The sequence below is a fragment of the Artemia sp. Qi Xiang Cuo genome, chromosome 9 (genome assembly GCF_049724085.1).
Source record: "Artemia sp. Qi Xiang Cuo chromosome 9, ASM4972408v1, whole genome shotgun sequence".
In the NCBI taxonomy this organism is placed as follows: domain Eukaryota; kingdom Metazoa; phylum Arthropoda; class Branchiopoda; order Anostraca; family Artemiidae; genus Artemia; species Artemia sp. Qi Xiang Cuo.
The window spans coordinates 76,248,209-76,272,984 of NC_142802.1; the positions used below are offsets into that span (position 1 = coordinate 76,248,209).

Here is a 24,776-nt window from a genome sequence, read left to right on the forward strand (position 1 = left end):
TCCTCACCAGAATTTACTTTTTGGGCCCAAAGAATTGAAGTTTAAGAGACTTATGAATGTCTGTGATTTATGTGCAATTGATTTTTAAAACCAATCTGAATTGAACTGAATTACAGATTTTAAATGTATAGTTTATAGACAATTTTTTTATAAATTTGGATTCGGATTTGAAACACCTTTCTTTTGTTTGAAATGTTCTGTCGAAGTCAATTTGCGGTCAAATAACGTTAAAACGAAAGAAGATTAGTTTGTTTTTCTCATGACGATGAGGATAAACCTTTGCGTTAAACCACAGAGACTTGTAAATTTGAAAGATTTTGTTCTTTTTACTGAGTTAATATTTCATACAAATGAACCAATCGGGCTTTATGCTATTTTATTTGGGGTTATTAGGTTTTACCTTCCTGACATAGATAGGAATAATGTGATTGCCTGGATGTCACAAAAACGAACTAATAAAGTCAGAGCTTTTAACGCGGAAGTATGTGATCGGCTTGATGTCACAAAAATATACCAATAGAATTAGGGTTTCCTGCTCACAACTATGTGATTGGTTTGATGTCACAAAAATGAACCAATAGAATCAGACCACACTCTTTAGTACGAAAGTATAGGAAAGCAATAGCTCATTTGGTTTTTAACCAAACTGTCAGTCTAACTTTTATTTTATTTTTTCTCAGGAGGGAAAGCAGTTTGGCTTTTTGAACCTACTCTACTTCTTACCAAAGGATAACATCCGAGAGGTTACATTCTTTTCTTCAGTGTTAAAGCCGATGTTTACGCTTGCTACTGACAAAGAGGCAGCCACTTCCATTTATAATGGTAACCTGTCATTTCTTTTCTTCTTACCTTCTGTCTGTAGGATATAAAAATACATTCTAGTCCCTTAAAGCTTATATGAAAAGACTGTAAAGTTTGCAATAAGAGTTTTAGTGAGGGCATATGCTCACCGAAATTCACCAAATATTCACCGAAAATTTTTCTTAGCTGGGTGTCCAAAATATATCATTTCTAAGTGGATATAACTTTCTAATGAAACTACAAGAATCAGTCTTGACCGTGTCCAAGCTGGAGAAATCATAGGCAGTGCAATCCAATCAAAATTTCAAGATAGCTATTTTGTTCAACGTAGTTGAACGTTCTGAAAATTAGGTCTTTGTGGATGACAACCCCCCACAGCCCTCAGAGCAAGGGTTATAAGTTATGCCCTAGGAGCATATAAGGTTTTCATAGAAAGCATTGTCGCAGAAACTTCAAAAGGGGCTCATTCAATTGGAAATTGAAATGGCTAGTGCCCTTTTTAATAGTCGAAAGTGGTTGGGAGACAATTAACGCCCCTTCCACTTCCATCATTTATCCAAACACATTCAATCAAAATTTTGAGATAGCCATTTTGTTCAACGTAGTTGAAAGTTCTGGAAATTAGGTCTTTGAGGATGAATACCCCCTCAGAGCCCTCAGGGGGTCATAAGTTATACCTTGGGGGCATATAAGGTTTTTATTGGAAGCTTTGTCGTAGAAACTTGAAAAAGGGCGCATTCGATTTGAAATTCAAAGGGCTAGTGCCCTTTTAACAAATCCAATCAAAATTTTTAGATAGCTATTTTGTTCAACGTAGTTGAAGGTTTTGGAAATTAGGTCTTTAAGGATGACCACCCCCCCCCCGGCCCTCAAGGCAAGGCTTGTAAGTTATGTCCTGGGGGCTTATAAGGTTTTTATAAAAAGTATTGTCTTAGAAACCTCAAAAAGGGCTCATTCCATTGGAAATTGAAATGGCTAGTAGCCTTTTTAATATTCGAAAGTGATTGGAGGGCAATTAACCCACTCTCACGCCCATTATTATCCTAAACATATACAATAAAATTTTGAGATAGCCATTTTTTCCATTTGAGATAGCGATGTTTTTTATAGAAAGCATTGTCGTAAAACTTCAAAAAGGGCTCATTCGATTGAAAATTAAAAAAGCTAGTGCCCCTCTTAATAGTTGAAAGCAACTGGAGGTCAAATATCTCCCCTCTCATACCCACCATTTCCCCAAACACATCCAATCAAAATTTTGCAATATTCATTTTGTTCAACATAGGTAAAAGTTCTGGAAATTAGGTATTTCATAACGGCAACCCTCTCAGAGCCCCCAGGGCAAGGGTTTTAAGTTAAACCTTAGGGGCATATAAGGTTTTTATAGAAAATTTTGTCGTAAAAACTTCAAAAAGGGCTCATTTGATTGGAAATTGAAAGGGCTAGTGCTCTTTTTAATAGTACAAAGTGAATGGAGAGCAACTAACCCCCCTCTCATGTCCACCATTTTCCCAAACAAATATAATTAAAATTTGAAGATAGCCATTTTGTTCAACGTAGCTGAAAGTTCTGGAAATTATGATTTTGAGGACGACAAACCAACAAACCCTTCAGGGGAAGGGTTGTAATTTATGCCCTGGGGGCATATAAGGTTTTTATAGAAAGTGTTTTCGTAGAGACTCCAAAAAAGGCTCATTCGATTGGAAATTGGAAGGACTAGTGCCCTTTTTAATAGTCGAAAGCGATAGGAGGGCTACTAGCCCCCCTCTCAAGCTCACCATTTCCATCCAATCAAAATTTTGAGATTGCCATTTTGTTCAACGTAGATGCAAATTCTGTAAATTAAGACTTTGAGGATGACACTCCCCCCAGAGCCCTAGGGCTAAGGTTGTAAGTTATGCCCTGGGGGCATATAAGGTTTTTTATAGAAAATGTTGTCGTAGAAAATTCAAAAAAGGCTCATTCAATTGGAAATTGAAAAGACTAGTACCCTTTTTAATAGGCTAGTTGAAACTGATTGGAAGGCATTTAACCTCCGTGTCACGCCCGCCATTTCCCCAAACTCATCCAATCAAAATTTTGAGATTGGCATTTTTTTCAACATAGTTGAAAGTTCTGGATATTATGTCTTTGAGGATGATCAACCCCCCCCCACACCCCTTAGGGCAAGGGTTGTAAGTTATGCCCTGGGGGCATATAAGTTTTTTTTATAGAGTGTTGTAATAGAAGCTTTGAAAACTTCGAAGGGCTAGTGCCCTTTTTAATAGGCAAAAGTGATTGGAGGAAAACTAACACCCCTCCCATGCCCACTATTTCCCCTAAAACATCCAATAAAAATTTTTATATAGCCTTTTTATTCAACGTAGTTGAAAATTCCGGAAACTATGTTTTGGGGGATGAAACTCCCCCCTCCCCACATCCCTCAGCCCAAGGGTTGTCAGTTATGCTCTAGGGGCATTTAAGGTTTTATAAGAATCGTTGTCGTAGAACCTTCAAAAAGGGCTCATTCGATTGGAAATTGATAGCGCTAATGCCCTTTAAAATAGTCTAAAGTCATTGGAGGGCAACTAACGCTCTTCTCAAGCATACCATTTTCCCAAACACATCCAATCAAAATTTTGAGATAGACATTTTGTTCAACGTAGTTGAAAGTTCTGGAAATTAGGTCTTTGCCAGAGTTGTCGTAGAAACTTCAAAAAGGACTCATTAAATGGGGAATTGAGAGGGCTAGTGCTCTTATTAATAGTCAAAAGTGGTCGGCGGGCGAGTGCCCCCCCCCCCTCCATACCTATTATTTCCCAAAACACTTCCGATCAACATTTTTATATAGCAATTTTGTTGAACGTAGTTGAAGGGTCTGGAAACTAAGTTTTTGATTATTACAACCCCCAACAGCAATCAGGACTGAGGTTATAAGTTATGCCCTGGGAGAATATAATGTCATATACAAAGTTTTGTCGTAAAAACTTCCAAAAGGGCTCTTTTGATTGGAAATTGTGAGGTCTATTGCCCTTTTTAATAGTCGAAAGCAATTCGAGGGAGAATCCCCCCCAACGCCCATCATTTTCCCAAACATTTCCGATCAACATTTTGATATGGCAATTTTGTTCAACGTAAAGGTCGGGAAATTGTGTCGTTGAGAATTACAAACCCCTCCCCATAGCCCTCATGACAAAGGGTCGTAAGTTATGCCCTTGGGGCATATAACGTTTTTATAGAAAGTTTTGTCGTAGAAGCTTCAAAAAGGGCTCATTCGTTTCGAAATTGAGAGGACTAGTGCCTTTTTTATTTGTGGAAAGTGATCATAGGGCAAATGTCTTCCATGCCTATCATTTCCCCAAACACTTCCTATCAAAATTTTGATATAGCCATTATGTTAAGCCTATCAAAAAAGTGGAAATTATGTCTTTGAGGATAACAAAATCCCCCCAGCCCTCAAGGTTATGATTGTAAGTTATGCCCTGGGGACATATAGGGTTTTTATACAAAGTGTGGTCATATAAACTTCAAAGTGGAGTCATTGGATTGTTAATCAGACGCTCTAGTGCTCTTTTTAAGAGTCAAAGTAATCAGAGGGCAGCTACTCTTTCACCCCTACACACACGTCTTATTATCCCAAAGCGCATCTAATAGAAATTTTGAGATGGCCATTTTATTCAAAATAGTCTAAATACCATATAACGGGACTTTTGGGGTCAACACAAACCCCAGAGATTATGGACAAGGGTTTCAAATTATCCCTATGGGGTATTTAAGATTTTCATAGATGTAATGGTTGTTTAACTTCAGAAGTGGCCCAGTCCTTCTTTCTGAAAAAGACTATGTCAATATAAAACGAACAGAATGTAATAAAAAAAACTGTTTGTACAAAATAAGTTTTTAAAAAAAAAGTGAAGAACTCCATTAAACCAAAAATGAACAAAAATAGAATCAAATAATCTACCAAGCATACAACTACCACGCATCAGTATCAATAAATATATGACACACAAAACAAACAGAAATTAAAATAAGTCAAACTCAAAACGAGCAGAAATTTTAATCTGAGTAGGGTTCTAAACCCTATGCTTTCTAAAAGCCAGAACGTAGTTTGTACTTTACTGAACACAATTCTTTTTAATGTTTTTACTTACAACTTTATGAAAACAAAAATTAATCAAGATTTTACGGAATAAATATCAGAATGTTTATATTTAATTAACAATGCATATTTTTTTAGTAAATTCATTCGGTTTTTTTTTCAATAAAGTACAAATTATATTCTGACTTTTAGAAAGCATACGGTTTAGAACCCTACTCAGATTAGTTTCTGCTTGTTTTGAGTTTGACTTACTTTAATTTCTGTTTGTTTTGGGTTTCATTTATTTATTGATACTGATTTGTGGTAGTTGTATTCTTGGTAGATTATTTTATTCTATTTTTGTTCATTATTGGTTTAATGGTGTTCTTTACTTTTTTTGGAAAAACTTATTTTGTGCAAAAAGTTTTTTTGATTAATCTCTAACAAAAGCGGAACGCCATGAAGATCCGTCTTTTATACCTATTTAATAAAAAAAAATGTTTTCAACTGAAAGTAAGAAGCAACATTAAAACTTAAAAAGAACAGAAATTATTAGGTATATGAGGGGGGCTCACCTCCTATTCAATACCTCACTCTTTACGCTAAAGTTTGATATTTTTCCAATTCTTGAAGAATGACACCTGAATCACAAAAGCCGTTTAATTAGAATAAATAGCTCTTTCGAAAGTACTAAAATATTTTAGCGTAAAGAGCTTGGTATTGACTAGAGGCAGAACCCCCTCATATACGTAATAATTTCTGTTCATTTTAAGTTTTTAATGTTGCTCCATACTTGCAGTTGAAACAACTTGTTTTTTTATATAATTTTTGATCATTTTTTAATTGATGCTGGGAAATCCAGCGCCCCCTTCATAGAAATATCCCTCCCCCATGAAAACTTCCTCCGTGGAAAGAACCTCCTGCGTAACCCCCTCTGCCCGACCCCCTCCCCTACCGGAAAAAGATCCCACTGAAAACATCTGTATACGCTGAATCTGATTGTGTGATTTTCATTAAGATTCTATGAATTTTAGGGTTTTTTTTCTCCTTTTTTGAAAATAAGGCAAATTTTCTCAGGCCCGTAACAATTGATGGGCAAGACTAAACTTGATGCGACTTATAAATTTGTAATCAGCATAAAAATCAAATTCTTTTGATGTATCTGTCGGTATCAAAATTCAGTTTTTAGATTTTCGGTTACTATTGAGCCGGGTCGCTCCTTACTCACAGTTCGTTACCATGAACTGTTAGAAAAGCTCTTTATAGGTTTAAGTAGTGAGATTGTTTACGGTCGAATCAAAGAATCCAAGTCATTATGGATGATGTTTCTTATATTGTACTTTGCTTATATTATATATACTTTGCTTGTATTGTATTTGTGGAGAGGATTGGTTGTTTCCACTTTACCTGATATCCAGGAATCTTGAAAGTCTAGCTGAAACAGGAGGTCCTACTTACCAACGGATAATCTACCAGCTATCATCTCAAATAGAATGTATAATGCTTATTTTTAGAACATTCTATAGAAAGTTTTTCTGATCAGTAAACAAACTGTCATCTATCATCAGCAAATAGAACATAATTAATGGCAATCTTCAGAACATTCTTTAAAAACGTTTACCGATCAACAGATAATCTACCATCTATCACCTCAAATAGAATGTATAATGCTTATTTTTGCAGCATTCTTTAGAAAGTTTTGCTGATCAATACATAAACTATCATCTATCTTCAGCAAATAGGACATAATTAATGACAATCTTTAAAAAGGTTTACTGATCAACGGATAATCTACCAGCTATCATCTCAAATAAAATGCATAATGCTTATTTTTGGAACATTCTTTAGAAAGTTTTTTTCTGATCAATACATAAACTACCATCTATCATCAGCAAATAGAACATAACTAATGACAATCTTTAAAAGGTTTACTGATCAACGGATAATCTACCAGCTATCATCTCAAATAAAATGTATAATGCTTATTTTTGGAACATTCTTTAGAAAGTTTTGCTGATCAATACATAAACTACCATCTATCATCGGCAAATAGAACATAATTAAGGGCAATCTTCAGAACAATCTTTAAAAAGGTTTACTGATCAACGGATAATCTACCAGCTATTTTCTGAAATAGAATATATAATGCTGATTTTCGGAACATTTCTAGGAAAGTTTTTCTGATCAATACATAAAACTACCATCTATCAGCAACAAATAGAATATAATAAATGGTGGTCTTCAGAACAGTCTTTAAAAAGGTTTACTGATCAACGGATAATATACCAGCTTTCATCTCAAATAGAATGTATAATGCTTATTTTTGCAACATTCTTTACAAAGTTTTGCTGATCATCGCATAAAATACCATCTATCATCAGTAAATACAACAAAATTAATGGCAATCTTCAGAACAATCTTTAAAAAGGCTTACTGATCAACGGATAGTCTACCAACTATCATCTCAAATAAAATGTATAACGTTTATTTATGGAACATTCTTTAGAAAGTTTTGCTTGTCAATAGATAATCTACCATCTTTTATCTGCAAATAAAATGTTTCCAACGGTTTTTGGAAAATTATAGTGATCCTTTCATAAACAACCACCTATTATCAGGAAATAAAATATTTCAATTGGTATCTTTAAAGCAATCTTTAAAAAGTTATACTGTTCAATACATATCCCTCTATTAGCAAAGACAATTTTTAAACAGTTGACGTTTGAAATAATAAATTATGCTTTATGAACTAAAATAGTAATCCCTAGCGTAGAAACGTCACAGATTATTACCACTGCACTAATTAACAATAAATCCAAAAATCAAACATCAAGTACTTCATTAATGGTTGCCATCAAAATACATAGTAAATTGGAGATAAATTATTTGAGATCTCTACATAAGAAGCTGGATAAATGAATAACCGTTGACAATTCTATTTCATTTGTCTAAATCAAGTGTCAGCTGTCTGTTTTCAGTTTTCAAGTGTCTGCCGGTTGGGAGTTTTTCAAGGTTAATGCTGGTTAATGAAGTTGATGAACTCGTATGATACGACACTAGGAAATTTGTCTTGAAAAACAATCATAATTACATTAACAAAACAAAATAAAATATTATCTAAAATAAAACTACGCTGCGTTTTAATTGCATTCTTTGCAGCAATCTCAAACTAATCTTTGTAGTCTAGAAAACTTTGGAAATAAAAAACCAAGAAGAGCATATCTTCAGAAAACATGAGTATCTGCAGCTTTAAGTTACAAGAGTGCGAGAAAAATTATAGCAAATACTATGTTTTGAACAAGCACAAAATTGAAAAAGAGGTATCTAGCGATTTCTCATACGTTATCAGTCAACGCAAATGGATCAATAGCTATATGTAACACAATTTTTTGCTTAGAATTTTCTTTTATTTTTGGCAGCCAGTGTACAGCAGCACTTTTTGGCTGCAAATATGGAAAAAGTTGTTTTTTAAACAAGATTTTGGGATATTTATAGGTTAAAGATATATTGCAAGAATGCCAGTTTTTAATAACATTTTACCGCAATTTTCTAAAGTATTTTTGAAAGTAACCAAAAAATATAATCAAACAGTTCGTGGTAACGAACTGTAAGTAAGGAGCCACCCGGCTCAATGGTAACTGAAACTCTAGAAAACGGGTTTTTGATACCAATAGATACATCAAAAGAATCAGATTTCAATGCTAATTTCAAATATATAACTTTCATCAAATTTAGTGCTACCCATCAAAAGTTACGCGCCTGAGAAAATTTGGCTGATTTTCAAAAAAGGGGGGAAAGACCCCCTAAAAGTTATAGAACCTTAATGAAAATTACACCACCATATTCAGCGTATCAGAGAACCCAACTGTAGAGGTTTCAAGCTCCTATCTACAAAAATGGGGAATTTGCATTTTTTGCCAGAAGAAAGATCACGGATGCGTTTTTATTTTTTTTTTTTTTGTTTTTTTTTTTTTTTCCTCAGGAGTGATCGTATCGACCCAGTGGTCCTAAAATATCGTGGGAGGGCTCATTGGAGCGGAAATTAAAAGTTCTAGTGCCCTATTTAAGTGACCAAAAAAAATGGAGGGCAACTAGGCCCCCTCCCACGCTTATTTTTTCCCAAAGTCACCCGATCAAATATTTTGAGATAGCCATTTTGTTCAGCATGGTCTAAAATATTATAAATATGTCTTTTAGGATGACTTAATCCCCTGAATTCTTCGGGGGGAGGGCTAAAAGTTATGAACTTTACCCCATGTTAACATATAGTATTGGTTATTGCGAAGTATACAGACGTTTTCAGGAGGGTTTTTTGTGGTAGTGGGAGGCAAGGGGGGGTCGGGGGTTATGTTGGAGGATCTTTCCATGAAGTAAGTTTTCATGGGGGAAGGGAAATTGCCATGAAGGGGGCGCCGGACTTGCCAGCATTATTTATTGGTTATTGGGAAGTATACAGACATTTTCAGGAAGGATTTTTTTCTGGAGGGGGGGGGCTAGAGGAGGGGGTTACTCTGGAGAATCTTTCCTTGGAGGATGTTTCTTTGGGGTAAGGGACATTTCTATAAAGGGGGTGCCGGATTTCCAAGCATTATTTAAAAAACGATCAGAAATTAAATAAAAAAAACAAGTTTTTCAAATGAAAATAAGGAGAAACATTAGAACTTAAAACGAACAGAAATTATAACGTATGTGAGGGGGTTCTCCCCCAAGTCAATACCCCGCTCTTTACGCTACAGTTTTTTTTAGTGCTTTCAAAAGAGCTATCTATTCTAATTAAACGGTCTTTGTGATTCAGGGGTTTGTGAATTAAATTTTTTTTTAACTTTTAACGCAAAGAGCGTGGTATTGACTAAGGGGAGAACCCCCTCATATACGTAATAACATATACGTAATAAAAAAAAAATAAAAAAACAAGCGATACGGCTCAATTGTAATCCAAACTTTTAAAGACGGAATTTTGATGTCAATAAAAGTATCAAAAGAATGTGTTTATAATGCTGATTCTAAATATATAAATTTTATTAAGTTTAGTATTACTCATCAAAGGTTACGAGCCTGAGAAAATTTACCTGATTTTTTAAAGAGGGGGGAAACATCCCCTACAAGTGAAAGAACTTTAATGAAAATGACACCGTCAGATTCAGCGTATCAAAAAACTCTATTACTTAGGTTTCAAGCTTATATCTGCAAAAATCTGCAGCTTTGTATTTTTTGCCAGAAGAAAAATATACGAATATAGAAGTTAGTTACGTAAGTTAATTTGTAAAGACATCCATTTAGCGAAAGAAAAGTAAAATTTTTATGCAAATTTTGTTTACTTATTCAATGACGGTTAGCCAAAATAAAAGCTGCATTAACTAAAAAACGATCAGAAATTAAATAAAAAAAAGCAAGTTTTTTAAACTGAAAGTAAGGAGCGACATTAAAACTTAAAACGAACAGAAATTATTCCGTATATGAAAGGGGCTGTCCCCTCCACAATGCCACGCTAATTACGGTAAAATTTGACGCTGTCTCAAAAATTTGTTTTTTAAAAAAATAAAAAAATTTAGCGTAAAGAGCGAGGCGTTGAGGAGGGGACAGCCCCTTTCATATACGGAATAATTTCTGTTCGTTTTAAGTTTTAATGTCGCTCCTTACTTTCAGTTTAAAAAACTTTTCTTTGTTTTTTTATTTAATTTATCTAAAGGGTTTGAAAAAGTTTGAACTAAGTGAATTTTTAAAACTAACCAAAAGCAGATAAAACAGGCACGTACGCAGGAATTTGTTTCGGGGGGGGGGGCAAATCCTTCAAACCCATTATTCTGTGAGAAAAATCAGAAAATTACGGGAAAATGAAAAAAAATCGTGAGATTTCGGGGGGGGGCCGGGCCCGGAGGCCCTCCCCCTGCGTACGTCCCTGGTTTGTGTGCTTTTTATCCTTTGACCCGACTTTGATGTTCGTTTGAATTCATAGCACCTTTTGTATTCTAATTATTATAATTTCGGGGGGGGGGGCGGGCTCGGAGCCCCCCCCCTGCGTACGTCCCTGGTTCTTGTGCTTTTTATCCTTTGACCCGACTTTGATGTTCGTTTGAATTCATAGCACCTTTTGTATTCTAATTATTATAAAATGATAACAAATTTAGATAGTAACCAAAGGCTGATAAAAACTACGTTTTTATTTTAGCAGCATAAATTCTGTATGTTATCTTACTTTTTATCCTTTGGGCCGACTTTGAATATTCATTTGATTTCATAGCACCTTTTATATACTAATTATTATGAAATTATAATAACTTAAGCTAATTATTTAATAAACTTTTTCTTTGCAGATTCTGCCACTGTTATCTTACCTGGAAATGTCATAACTTTCAGAGGAAGCCACATCGATTTTGAACCAAGTACGGGTTGCAGCTACTTACTCTTCCGAAATTTTGAAACTAAAAATTTCTCTCTCATATTGGAAAGAAACAAAAAAGGATCTAAATTATACGAATCTCTAATATTTCTTCTTGGCAGCCACAAAATCGAATTTATTCCTGGTGCTATTAAGGTGAGTTTTTTAGGCCTATCAGGCCTCAGGTTTTTAGGCCTTAGGTTTTTTTTAGGCCTTCAATTTCACTACCTTTTTTTTTAACAAAAAACGCAAATTACAACCTCTCCAAATGGCATGATACGGAGAAGAGAGGATTATTTCAATTCGCAAAACCAACAAAGAAATTTTCCTTTTACCCCAGAAGGGGTTTTAAAAAAAACTAACAACAGCAGCATTTCCCCTTCTATCATTTTCAAAATACTCAACGCTTAAGTCCTTTCGGTAAAAGCGCAAAATAATATTAAAGGATAAAAAAATAAAACAATAACTTGATTATTAATCTACCAATTTCGAAACCAACTAAATTAATCCTCAAAATCATGCTTAGAAAACAATTCATCTTTCAATAATATTTTAAATTCAATAGCATCATAACTAGCACTATTTCGTTATTTACTTCAATACTACTTCAACACGCTTCCTCACGGTCGTGAAAAAGCGAACATGAAATTTCAAGGAGGCTGGAATTTCCTTCGCTTCCTTATTCCTTGAAATCACTTCTTATTTATTACTTCATATGCTTCAATGATTTTTAAGCTTGTCTTAAAATTTGACCTCTTACATGAGTTAGTTCGCTTTAAGTTCTGACTTAAGATTTTTTGTATTTTGTTGAAGCATTTCATAGTTAGTGTCTTTTCGTTTTTAATTGGTTTTATTTGGTATTAAAAATAGTAATATTTGTAATGGCTTTCAGAGTCGTAGTGGAAATTTTAGTAGCAACACTGTCCCCACATCCGATATTATATTTCTCAGCTTCTCCAATTTCCTTACCGTCTTCTTCGTCTTTACTCCATCTCCGCAACCAACATCAAATTCGATATAAATATATTAAAAAAACAGAGATTTTGTTCTATTAAAAAAGATCCTATTAGATTAAATGACAGTAGGTATTTGTTTAGCACAAATTCCAACTTGAAAAACATCGCAGTTCATTTTTGCAATAAGATTAAATTTTATCTGTACCAAAGGATTTTGACTATTGTCTTGAGTTTTGACACTCTCTATTGGTCAAATATCATAAGTATTTTGATCAAAATATATAATATAGTGTTTGACCAAAGAAATCTCATACACTTTAGAGAAGAAACTGAATTTATGTTTCAAAATTTGCTATCCGGGTTGCAGCGGTAGCTAGCAATCTAGTAAGGGATGGTCACGTCCCATAGTGAAAAACAAAATAGCCCATAACTCCTAAAACTAGACTCAGATAAAAAAAAAGTATACTGTTAGAACAGCCTTATCCAATACCCCTATATAGGAAACTAGATGTCCCTTGGCTTGAATAACAAGGAAAATATATTGGTTTGAAAATCAAGACAAGTGGCTCCAACCACGATATTCTGGATCGAAGGCATCTTTTTTTCCGTTTTTTTTTTTCCACTCAGATAGCTGGGCACTGGAAAATCAAAGGGAGCTGTTTAATGGCTCATCTTAAAGGAATTTTCTACATCTAGTGCCTTTTGTAATTAAAAAACAATAAGTTTTTAAAATAGAATCACTTTTTACAAAAAAACTGTATTTTTATGTACAAGCTTGATGAATGATGATCATAATCATAATTTGTAACCATATATGATGTAATAAGTGAATGCAATATTAATAGACGTTTAACTGCCGATAATTTATTTTATTTTAGTTCTCAGTTCAGGATCGCTAAAGTTAACTGCAAAAATATTGTTGGTGTCTGAGCAATAATTTTTTTTTAGTTAAAACTATAAAAGTACCTTAAAATTTTAAAATTACTTTTGTGTTTTGCTTCTTTTGCTAGGTTCTTACTACCCGACATGAGATTTTATGAGAATGATTTTAAACATTGACAAGGTGCCAAGAAGTGGACGAAAGAAAAGAAAGTATGACAGAGAAAAGTATCAGAGTCAATTAATCCCAATATCTACTTTTAGATTTTTATCATAAAGAGTCCGGGTTGCAGCGGTAGCTAGCAACCTAGTAAGAGACGATCACGCCCCATAATAAAAAATGAAACAGGTCATAACTCTTAAAACTTGAATCAGACAAAAAAAAAACAACACAGTATTAGAACCGTCTTGTCCCAAACCCCTATACAGGAAACTTATAGCCCCTTGGCTTGAACAACAAGGGAAATATATTGGCTTAAAAATCAAGAAAAGTTGCTTAAACTACAATATTCCGCTTCGACAGCAAGTTTGTTTTTCCCTTCCGTTCCCCCCCCCACAGCTAGTGGGGCAGTGGAAAAAAATAGACAGCTGTTTAATGGCGCATTTTAAAGAAAACTGCTGTATTTAGAACTTCATTTTTGACATGTTTTGATACTCGCTTTCTCGATACCGATTTTAATTCTTGCTGTCATTTATCCCTATGGTATATCTTTTAACCGCATATTTCTTTGTCCTTCACTTTTGTTTCTAATTCGATTTAATTATTGCTGCCGTTTATCTTCAAGCCGGATATTTCTTTGTTCTCCACATTTGCTTTTGACTTGTTGTAATCGTTGCTGACGCGGGTATTTTAACTATATATTTTTTATTCTTCATTTTGGTTTATCATTACTTTGGACATTTTTCAATACCATTTACCTTAGCTTCTCGGATTGGTCTTGTCATATTTGATGATGTAGGTGGTTCATTTGTCCTCTAGGTATTGTAAACTCGTGATCCTTGTAGGTTCTTTTTGCAGGCCAGAAAACCCCAGGCTGCCAATTTCCCAAAATGTTTTTTACAAATTCTGATTCTCGCTGTGACTTGTAATTCTCGCTGTCACTTTTAAAACTCGCTACTGTAATTTCGACTCGTTTAAAGTTTCGTTGTCGCAAGTAATCTAACCGTATATTCCTGTATTTTTAATGGTCTAGGTTATTGATTTGTCCACTAGGTATTATGAAACTGCTAGAAACGCCTTTCACAAAAAGACTCATTGCACTTGATATTTTATGCTTGGCTTTCTTTGTTTTATATTTTATTCTTACTTTTTATGCTTCATATTTATGATCTTTATTTTTATATTTATACTTAATCTTTATACTTATACTTAATAATTATAAGGTACTTTATACTTAACCTAGCTACGTTTTTCTTGAGTAATGTTGCCTGTATCATAGACACTAAAAAAAACGATAAAACCACTGAAGCAAATATTACATGTAGCTCTTGAAATATGCTCATAAATATCACGTCAGTCACGGCATTTTTTCCCCAAAAATTAAGGCTGTTAACCAATTTTGAAACTCATGACCTATATAGATCGTTTTTGTAGACCAGAAAATGCTAGGATGCCAATTTAAGGCATCTTGAGGCAGGATGCCAATTGAAATGTTTCACTGACCAACGGTCGATATACAACTTGCAATATCCTTTACCTTAGGTGAATGATGTATTGTATTCTCTTGAAATGTACTCATAATATGCCGTCAATCATAAGATTTTTCTTGTCAATCATATATATCTTGCGTAATTTTGCCTGCGTCATAGACACTAAAAACGATACATACCACTACTGAGTCAAATATGAGGTTTCTGTGCTTTACAATGTGTTCAGAATTATGACGTCGCTCACAAAAATCTTTTTCTCCAAAATTAAGGCTCGTAACGAATTTTCTCAAATTCGTGACCTGAATAGATCGTTTTTTTAAGCAAAAGATCCTTGGATGCCAGTTCTACCGAAAAAATAAGGAGTCGTTTTCGATAAAAAAAAATATATACATTCACAAATACGCAATTTTGCTCGTTTAAAGAGATAATACTATATGTAGAAGCAGATTTTTTGTCAAAATATTTAATTTTTTAATATATTATTTTATTCATTACAAAAGGCACTAGATATAGTGACTTCTTTTGGAATGAGTCCTTAAACTACTCTTTCTGATGTTCCAATGTCCTACTAGCAAGGAAGGAATAAAACGGATTAAAGGACAAATCAGTGCTACTATTGCAAAAAAGTTATTTCCCTTGTTCTCTAAGCCAGAGGACTGTAATTTCCTTTGCTTTTTGGCAATGGTGATTCTAATGGTGACTTTTTATTTCAATCCAATTTGTTGTCAAAATAATTAATTATAGGATACTAGGTGTCGATGTTCGTCCTTTACTAGGCAGAATAGTAGACATTGACAAGATCACTTGATTTTCTTTTCTGGGGGGGGGGAGTCCCCTTTTTCAAAAATTAGGTGTATTTTTCAGGCTCATAGATATTATTGAGCAATTATAGAAAACAAAATAAAAAAAAAGCGGAGCTACATTAAAACCAAAGAAGATTGAAGGTTAAATTATAAAATTTTATTGAAGCATAAAACTAGCAGAAATTTAAATGAATAAAATGTCAATTTTGGAAAAAACACAAAATCACCACAAAAACGAGTAGGACTAACACCCCGTACCACTTTTGAATTCTTCAGATTCATATGGTTTTTCCCCAGCGTGGGTTCTCATATGCCTAGTCAAATTGCTCTTGATAGAAAATTTCTTTTTGCATGCTTCACATTCAAAGGGTTTTTCTCCATTGTGAGTTCTCATATGCTTAGCCAAACTGCACTTGAAAGAAAATTCCATTTTGCATGTTTCGCATCCATAGGGTTTTTCACCAGTGTGCGTTCTCATATGCTGAGCCAAAACGAACTTCGAAGATAGTTTTTTTTTGCACACGTCACATTCATATGGTTTTTCACCAGTGTGGGTTCTTATATGACTAGCCAAATAGGACTTGGTAGAAAATTTATTTTCGCATGTTTCACATTCATATGGTTTTTCTCCACTGTGAATTCTCATATGTACAGCCAAATTGAACTTCGAAGAAAATTTATTTTTGCATGTTTCACATTCATATGGTTTTTCACCAGTGTGGGCTCTCATATGCTTAGTCAAATTGTTCTTGGTAGAAAATTTCTTTTTGCATGCTTCACAATCATAGGGTTTTTCTCCATTGTGAGTTCTCATATGCGTAGCCAATCTGTACTTCGAAGGAAATTTCTTTTTGCACACTTCACATTCATGAAGTTTTTCACCAGTGTGCATTCTCATATGCTCATTTAAAGAAAATGCCCAATAATATTTCTTTTTACATACTTCACATTCATGCTGTTTTTCACCAGTATGGGTTCTCATATGTAGATTCAAGCTCCGTCTCCGTAAAAATGTCTTTTTGCATATTTCACATTCATATGGTTTTTCTCCTCTGTGAATTCTCATATGCAAAACCAAATTGAACTTCGAAGAAAATTTCTTTTTGCATGCTTCACATTCATAGGGTTTTTCTCCATTGTGAGTTCTCATATGTGTAGCCAGTCTATACTTCCAAGGAAATTTCTTTTGGCACACTTCACATTCATGTAGTTTTTCACCAGTGTGCATTCTCATATGTTCATTTAAGGAAACTGCCAAATAAAATTTCTTTTTACATTCTTCACACTCATATGGTTTTTCACCAGTGTGGGCTCTCATATGCCTAGTCAAATTGTTCTTGGTAGAAAATTTTTTTTTGCATGCTTCACAATCATAGGGTTTTTCTCCATTGTGAGTTTTTATATGCGAAACCAATCTGTACAGATATATGTCTTCTTGGTTTGTAAATTCGGTCACTCCAGTCATAAGCTGCGAATCTGGGTCAAGCCCAAAGTTTCCAAAACTTAGAGCCATATCACTAAAGGTATAATGCTGAATTTTTATATTTGTACTTGTTGTCTGTATGCTTGTATAGCTACTTGCTTTTCAAAAATAGACTGATATATTTTCCTAGACAACTCTTGTTTTTTATTCTATGAATGACGTCATTGAAACAGATTATGATGTGAACTTGTATGTGACGTCATGTATGGATACAATATGAATGCAACCTTTTAAATTACTTGATGACGTCATTAACGCAGATAATTTCGGAGACCACACTGCCTTTCCATGACGATATAATAAAAGTTCAAAATAGGGATAAAATCCTTCTTAATAGACAGTATATAGAAAATTCACAAAAAATACCAGACATTTCAGTCACATATGCAGTGACCGTCATCAGAAGTAAAACTAATTTTACTACTGATGACGGTCACTGTCTATGTGACCGAAATATCTGGTATTTTAGGTGAATTTTCTATACACTGTCTATTAAAGAGTTTTACTACTGATGACGGTCTCTGTATATGTGACCGAAATATCTGGTATTTTTTTTGAATTTTCTATACACTGTCTATTAAAAAGGATTTTATCCCTATTTTGAACTTTTATTTTGACGTCATTAACATACCGTGTATATAAACATGACGTCAGTCATATGTATTTTTCCCTAAAATTAAAACTCTCCACGAATTTTCTCGAACTCGTGACCTATATAGATCGATTTTTTGGCCAGAAAATATTAGGGTGTCAATTTCCCCAAGAAATATTTGTATTCATATATATATATATATATATATATATATATATATATATATATATATATATATATATATATATATATATATATATATATATATATATATATATATATATATATATATATATATATATATATATATATATATATATATATATATATATATATATATATATATATATATATATATATATATATATATATATATATATATATATATATATATATATATATATATATGTTTTATATATATTGGGCCGGGGCCCAACAGATATGATTTGAAAATTGAAGCTCGCGTAACTTTGTATAGTATTAAAATAAAATGACAAGAGATAGTATAAATAAGTCCGAAAAAACAAGCACTAACACTTGTGAGAAATTTTTTAAAAATATATTTTGCATGAAAATTGTGCATGATAGAAACTATCTGGCTATTCTTTTATATCAGCAAAACTAAAAAAATTTGTTAAATTTGCATATCCCAGATGCCGAAGAAAAGTATATGTTCGTATCTTAGTGCTTTTATTTTGTATGGTGATCCACAATATTTAGCCAATACAACATGCAAGAACAATATAAACATAACAGTGCTTCAATTTTAGGGAAAGATCAATGACCTTAACTAAAAGCAGAACTCCCGTTCATAATTGCCACGGTGAAGAAGCAGTATTTTTGCAATATCAACCCTGTTCACTTCCTTCTTTCACATTTTGATTTCTGTGACAGATTATCATTTCTATCTATTTCTTTTTTCTTTTGGCTTTTTTCAGTTATTTATTCCGATTTGGTTCTGTTTAAATCAGAGTTACTTTTACAATTTTATTCTTGGTAACACAATTAGGGGATAAGTAGCCATTCTTCATATTTTACAAAACATTCGTTTCAAGGACTCCGCTCTCTTTTCTCCCTATTCTCGTAAAATCACTCTAAGCCTCTTCCCAAGTCAAATTAATAGAAATTAGAGTAGGGGCAAGTCTATTTTCAAAATTGAGTGGTGGTGGGGTGGAGCAGCTCTGTTGTTTTTAAATATTCTACCGAAAAAAACAAACAACAAAATCAGTGAAAAATACCTAAAAAAAATGTATTTAAAAAAAAACCTGTCCTGTACATTTGTTCAAAGAAAGATTAATTGTACATCTTGTCATATTGAGGAATGCAGAAGCACACACACAACGGAAGGGGGATATTTCTGATCCAGGCCCCTTCCCAAAATAATATGACCTATTTTTAATTTGTTTTACAGTTTCGCATATTTATTTTTTCGAATTAGCCTATCACCGACACAAGTCATGTACTTTCTTTGGTATTAACTTCTACTACAAAAAATGTGCCATCACATTTAGCAGTTTTTTCATCCACCGCGTTGTGATCATAATCCCAAGTATTTGTTCAAATGACTTGTTTTGTCATCTTGCTTCTTCACATGTTCCGTTAGGGATTTTCAATTTCAATTTAAAGCGTAAACTCTGTATAAAAGCCCTTACAAGGTCACAGACAAAATTACAACTATATAAAGAGTGATAGGGGGGGGGACTCATCATGGAAAATTTAGGTTTTATTCCTTTTTTGTCATTAAAAACAGGGAGGTGCATATTTTTATATAAATTTTTTTTAGTATTTTCCTAACAAGCCTCCCCCCTCACCCTGTAATATGCCGTAACAATAGCTGCACAGGTCTTCATTAAAATATGCTGCAAAACTTGGATAGGTGACGCGAGTTTTTTCAGTACTCTCTTCCTGGCCTTTGAGTATCTTCTTTACCTCATTTAATGAAGCCTTGACGCAAAGGGGGAGGAATGGGATGGAAAGGGGGATGAAGAGAACAAACTATCTAGCTTCAACATTCACGGGGTCAAAATAGAGCTTAAATCCAAATAATCGTTATAATTTTAGTTTGGCAGGTTCTGAGGGATTTTATGTTAATGGCTCTATGCTTAAAGACCTACCAAGGTGAATTTTTTTGCAGATTTTTTTTTCCACTTGTGTTATGGTTTCCAACCTGTAATATAAGTAGAATTTCCCTTGGGAATGCGGAGGGGTAATACACCTCAGTATAAATGAATAAGTTAGCAGAACATATGAAGCAATGTAATTTTTGTTTGAGGGGTAAGAGAATCACATTTTGTTGGGCCTCCCTCCTCCTGGTTTTGGTTTAAACTTTTCAGATTTTTTTAAATATTATTTTATTGATGGAAATCTATATTAGGATGAAAAATGAAAACTTTGATTTATTTTTCATTTTATTTTCCAGGCCGATCAAACTGTATTAGTTGATTCGAAACCCACAATATTGCCATTTTTTAATTATGGAGTAATTGTTTCCTTTTCTTCTGGGCACCTATCTGTGAAAACAAAGGATCTTGTGGTATCTTGCCATCTTGAAAGAAGAATTTGTGGAATTAGTGGACCAGGTTTGTATTCTATCCTTTTCTTCTTTTTATTTTTATTTGTTCTTCTTTCTTCTTGTTTTATACATGACAAATAATGTATAATAAAAGATGAATGAAAAAGAGATGAAAGACATGTCTGCCAGAGTATGTGCTGTACCCATGAACCATTAGATACAGCTGTGGCCAAATGAAAGAAAAACGTCCTTAGAGAAATTAAAACTTCATTAGAGGAAGTAAAGAGTGAAGTTCTGATCAGAGTTGGGGGGAGGGGAAGAAGTTTGCGCAGCTGTGGTGGCTTGGCGCTGTGACTAATAGTTAGTAACAGTAGTAAAAAATCGGACTTGTACACACTTTAAGTCAGAAATTCATCTGATAAAAGTGCATTTCAAATTAGATTGTGGGAAATGCACTTCGTATCACAGAAAATCATTATTTGTTAACCAAGAGAAAATCAGGTGGGAGGGGGGGGCTTCAGTAGACAAAACACTCGGTTTGAACCCTATCATCGCAGTCCTTGTGAATTCTATCTTCTGTCCTCAAATTTACCTCTTTTTTTCAAAAAAAAATAAATTCGCACTGTTCTCTTTTATTACATCAGGGTTTAGGGCATCATTAAAGACTAATTTATAATTTCTCTATGCACTTTTCAATGTATTGTAGAGCAACATTTAAGATCAGATTTTTATTTTCTTGATTAATCTAAAGTAATTTACTATTTAATATGTGAAGTTTGACTTCCCTATTCACCTTAAATTACGCTCTACCAGTTTACAAAAAGATTACTTCGAAAAAAGTTATATTTACTCAGTAATTTGAATCCTTATTTTTTTTTTCAATCTATTTAGCTAGGCAAACATATCTCTTCTTCAGATGAAAAGGTTGTTTTCATAATACCATAAAAAAAATAATGCGTCTCTGGCAATAAAATTGAATCTTTATTTGGGTGTTTTGCTTCCAGTGTGTTTCAAACAGTTCGTGGTAACGAACTGTAAGCATGGAGCGACCCGGCTCAATAGTGACCGAAAGTCTAAAAAATGGAATTTCAATACCATTAGATACATCAAAAGAATCAGATTTTTCTGTTGATTTCAAAAATATAAATTTCATCAAGTTTAGTTCTACTCATCAAAAGTTACGAGCCTGAGAAAATTTGCCTTATTTTCGAAAAAAGGGGGAAACACCCCCTAAAATTCATAGATCCTTAATGGAAATCATACCATCATATTCAGCGTATCAGAGAACCCTACTACAGAAGTTTCAAGCTCCTATCTGTAAAAATGTGAGATTTTGTTTTTTTGTCAGAAGAAAGATTACGGAGGCGTGTTTATTTGTTTTGTTTTGTTTTTTTTTTTGTTTTTTTCCAGGGGTGATCCTATCGAACCAGTGGTCCTAAAATATCGCGGGGTGAGTTATTCGAATGGAAATTAAAAGTTTCAGTGCCCTTTTTAAGTGACCAAAAACAATGGAGGGCAACTAGGCCCCCTCCAGCGCTCATTTTCTTCTCAAAGTCACCCGATCAAAATTTCGAGATTGCCATTTTGTTCAGCATGGTCTAAAGATACAATAACTATATCTTTGAGGATGACTTAATTCCCCACAGTCCCCGGGACAAGGTCTGCAAGTTATGAACTTTGCCCAATGTTTACATATAGTATTGGTTATTGGGAAGTACACAGAGGTTTTCAGGGGGGATTTTTTATAATAGTTGGGGGGGATTGGGAGTTACGTTGGAGGATCGTTACATGGAGGAAGTTTTCATTGAGGAAGCGGCATTGCTATGAAAGGGTGCCGGATTTCCCAGCATTATTTAAAAAACGATCAGAAATATAATAAATAAATAAAAAAAAAAATTTCAACTGAATGTAAGGAGCAACATCAAAATTTAAAACGAACAGAAATTATTACGTATATGATTGGGTTCGTCATTACCTTGCTCTTTACGGTAAAGTTTTTTTGTACTTTCATCAGAACTATTTATTCTAATTAACGGCCTTTGTGATTAAGGGGTCATTCCTAAAGAACTGGAACAAAATTTGAACTTCATCGTAAAGAGCAAGATATTGAAAAAGGGACAAACCGAACAGAAATTATTCTGTTCGAAAACGAACAGAAATTATTACGTATATGATTGGGTTCGTCTCCTAGTTATTACCTTGCTCTTTACGGTAAAGTTTTTTTGTACTTTCATCAGAACTATTTATTCTAATTAAGGGTCTTTGTGATTAAGGGGTCATTCTTAAAGAATTGGAACAAAATTTGAACTTCATCGTAAAGAGCAAGATATTGACTAAGGGACGAACCCCCTAATATACGTAATAAAAATATACGAATATAGAAGTTCGCTACGTAAATTAGTTCGTAAGTTACGTCAGAACAAGATTTCGAGAAAGCCATTTAGCCAAAAAAAGTAAAATTAATATGCAAATTTTGTTTTGCTTATTCATGTACGGTGAGCCAAATCAAAGCTGAATTAATTTGAAAACGTCCAGAAATTAAATAAAAAAAAACAAGTTTTTTTAACTGAAAGTAAGGAGCTACATTAAAATTTAAAACGAACAAAAGTTATTCTGTATATGAAAGGGGCTGTCCCCTCCTCAACGCCTCGCTCTTTGTGCTAAAGTTTGACTCTGTCTCACAACTTTGTTTTTTTAAACAATAAAAAACTTTATCGTAAATAGCGAGGCGCTGAAGAGGGGACAGCCCCTTTCATATACAGAATGAGTTCTGTTCGTTTTAAGTTTTATGTCGCTCCTTACTTTCAGTTAAAAAAAACACTTTTTTTAATTTAATTCTTAGCTGCATCGCAGCTTCAGTGTAAAATCTGAATTACTTTAAAGTTGAATTTCCTAAAATTTGAAGGTCCCTGCCCTTTAAACTTGTTTTTCTCTTTACTGAAATTTGTAATCGGAAATTTGTAATCGGACAAGTGTATCAAAAATTATTTCAATTGCCTTTTTTCCATTCCGTAGTTCATCTAATTGTACCTTGTGTGTCGAATTATGTCTACCTTGAAAATGAGAGTCACTAACCGAAATTTTGGGTTATTTAAGATATTTTTTCTGTTTTTATGATAGTGAAGACATTAGTTTATAGTAGTTCTTGTTTCGCCATAATTGAGGATAATAAAACTAAAGATTTGCTTAAAAATTTGTTTCTCTCTATATCCTTTCAACAAGGTTTTTGAGGAAGTCATTTTGAACAATGATTTAGGCTATCATCCAGGAACAATTTGTTGGTATATAGTGATATTTGCCCCCCCCCCCGCCCCTTCTCATCTTTTACGATAAATTTACGGTAGATTTTTTTTTATGGGAATTATAGGCTGGCTTTTGACCAATAAATTTTCATTTACTGAATCGTTTGGGGACTAGTGTTTTCTGCGTGGATTTTTCTTAGATTGACGTCTGACTCAGATATCTAATTCTTTTCTTTCTCCTTTTTATGGGCTAAGTTTACTTGGATTTAATTTGCTAAGGGTACTTTTAGCCAATATTTAAAAGCTAAAATTAAATTCATTCTTTGGATTTGATGTTTCGTATGTATTACGTGTATGGTTTTAATGTGTTTTTGTTCTTTAATGTATTATGGGTTTTAAAAGTATCCATACTTTAATATATTATTTTTTGTTGTACAAAATTTGAAATGAATTAATTATTTTAGATTATCTTTCTTTATTTTCTTTTTCTATCCTTCCCTTTTCCTTGTCTTTTTTAGTCAGTACTCTAGCTCAATATGGTGGAGTACTGGGCAACATTGCATCAGATTTGGAGACTGATCTTCTAAAACCAAATGGAGAAAAACCCTCGAAAACATCAAGCTTTATTTCCTCATGGGAAATTTCCTCTAAATGCTCATCCAAGACTGTTCCAAGCACTACTCTAGCCAAAGATGATATTTGTGCCTCATATTTTGATAGCAGTGTATCCGGACTGGCTAACTGTTACGGCTTTGTAAGTAGTGCTATCTTACTGACCATAATTGCACTTCTAGTTTGTGTTCTTGTAATGTCTTGTGAGTTGTTTCGGAGGCGCTTTAGAGGATCTTACTCTGTTAACAGTGGTAAGGCATTAGAAGCAGTTGTGCCTGAAAGTTACGAGCTATAGTTATACAAACGTGCCTTTTTATGTCGCTCTGTGTCGCATCTTTCTGTTTCACGCACTCTCTGACACAGAGATACAGCTTCTTACTAACGCAGTTTCCGTCTTGATTGGTGTCAAATGGGCGCATGAATGCTGCGCCTTGGGATAGTTATTCACAAATTATAGAGAGCGAATATCATATATTTTGATTAATGCGTAAGAGACCACGTCTTTTTCTCCTTCCAAACCAATGGCCGTTCCAACCCTCTAACCTGGTATTTCTTCGGTTTTCTGTTGCCCGAAAATAGAGAATTCTGAGCACTGTTATTCCCAAATTAAGGAAAGCCGCTGCATCAACTTAGACGGGACACTGACATTGAGAGTTCGTATATCTCTGTGTCTGAGAGGACGTGTCTGTCTCCCTGACAGTATCTCTGTCTCTCAGTCTGAGAGCACCTGAACGCTGTCTGAGAGACATAGTAGTATTTGTAAATAGTGCTATCCTCAATGACCATGAATGTGCTTCCAATTTCTGTTCT

At 33.8% G+C, this 24,776-nt stretch overlaps 2 protein-coding genes across 3 annotated transcripts in view; one reads left to right on the plus strand and one right to left on the minus strand.

Moving 5' to 3' along the window:
- LOC148949030 (uncharacterized) overlaps positions 1-24,776 on the plus strand; it is a 387,072-nt gene that overhangs the window by 324,061 nt on the left and 38,235 nt on the right. The window contains exons 47-50 of the mRNA XM_089095093.1: positions 681-822; positions 11,173-11,393; positions 20,020-20,179; positions 23,873-24,108. Of these exons, the coding sequence (XP_088951219.1) occupies positions 681-822; positions 11,173-11,393; positions 20,020-20,179; positions 23,873-24,108 (759 nt within the window). The remainder of the gene's footprint in view (positions 1-680; positions 823-11,172; positions 11,394-20,019; positions 20,180-23,872; positions 24,109-24,776) is intronic.
- On the minus strand, positions 15,770-17,083 carry LOC148949032 (uncharacterized). 2 transcript variants are annotated; one of them, XM_089094185.1, is made up of 3 exons: positions 16,778-17,038; positions 16,549-16,693; positions 15,770-16,383 (listed from the first exon to the last, which is right to left on the minus strand). In XM_089094185.1, the coding sequence occupies exons 1-3, from the start codon at positions 17,036-17,038 to the stop codon at positions 15,770-15,772; spliced, it is 1,020 nt and encodes a 339-aa protein (XP_088950311.1). The 2 variants fall into 2 exon arrangements, with proteins under 2 accessions (XP_088950311.1, XP_088950312.1); XM_089094186.1 differs by having other exon boundaries at positions 15,770-16,721; positions 16,947-17,083.

What these genes read in the sequence shown, in the direction of transcription:
- LOC148949032 (XM_089094186.1), bottom strand. Translation starts at nt 17,038, where the DNA reads ATGGCTCTAAGTTTTGGAAACTTTGGGCTTGACCCAGATTCGCAGCTT. An exon ending in AACCAAGAAGACATATATCT is followed by an intron (nt 16,722 to 16,946) that starts GTACAGATTGGT and finishes ACATGAATGTGA; the next exon opens with AGTGTGCCAAAAGAAATTTC.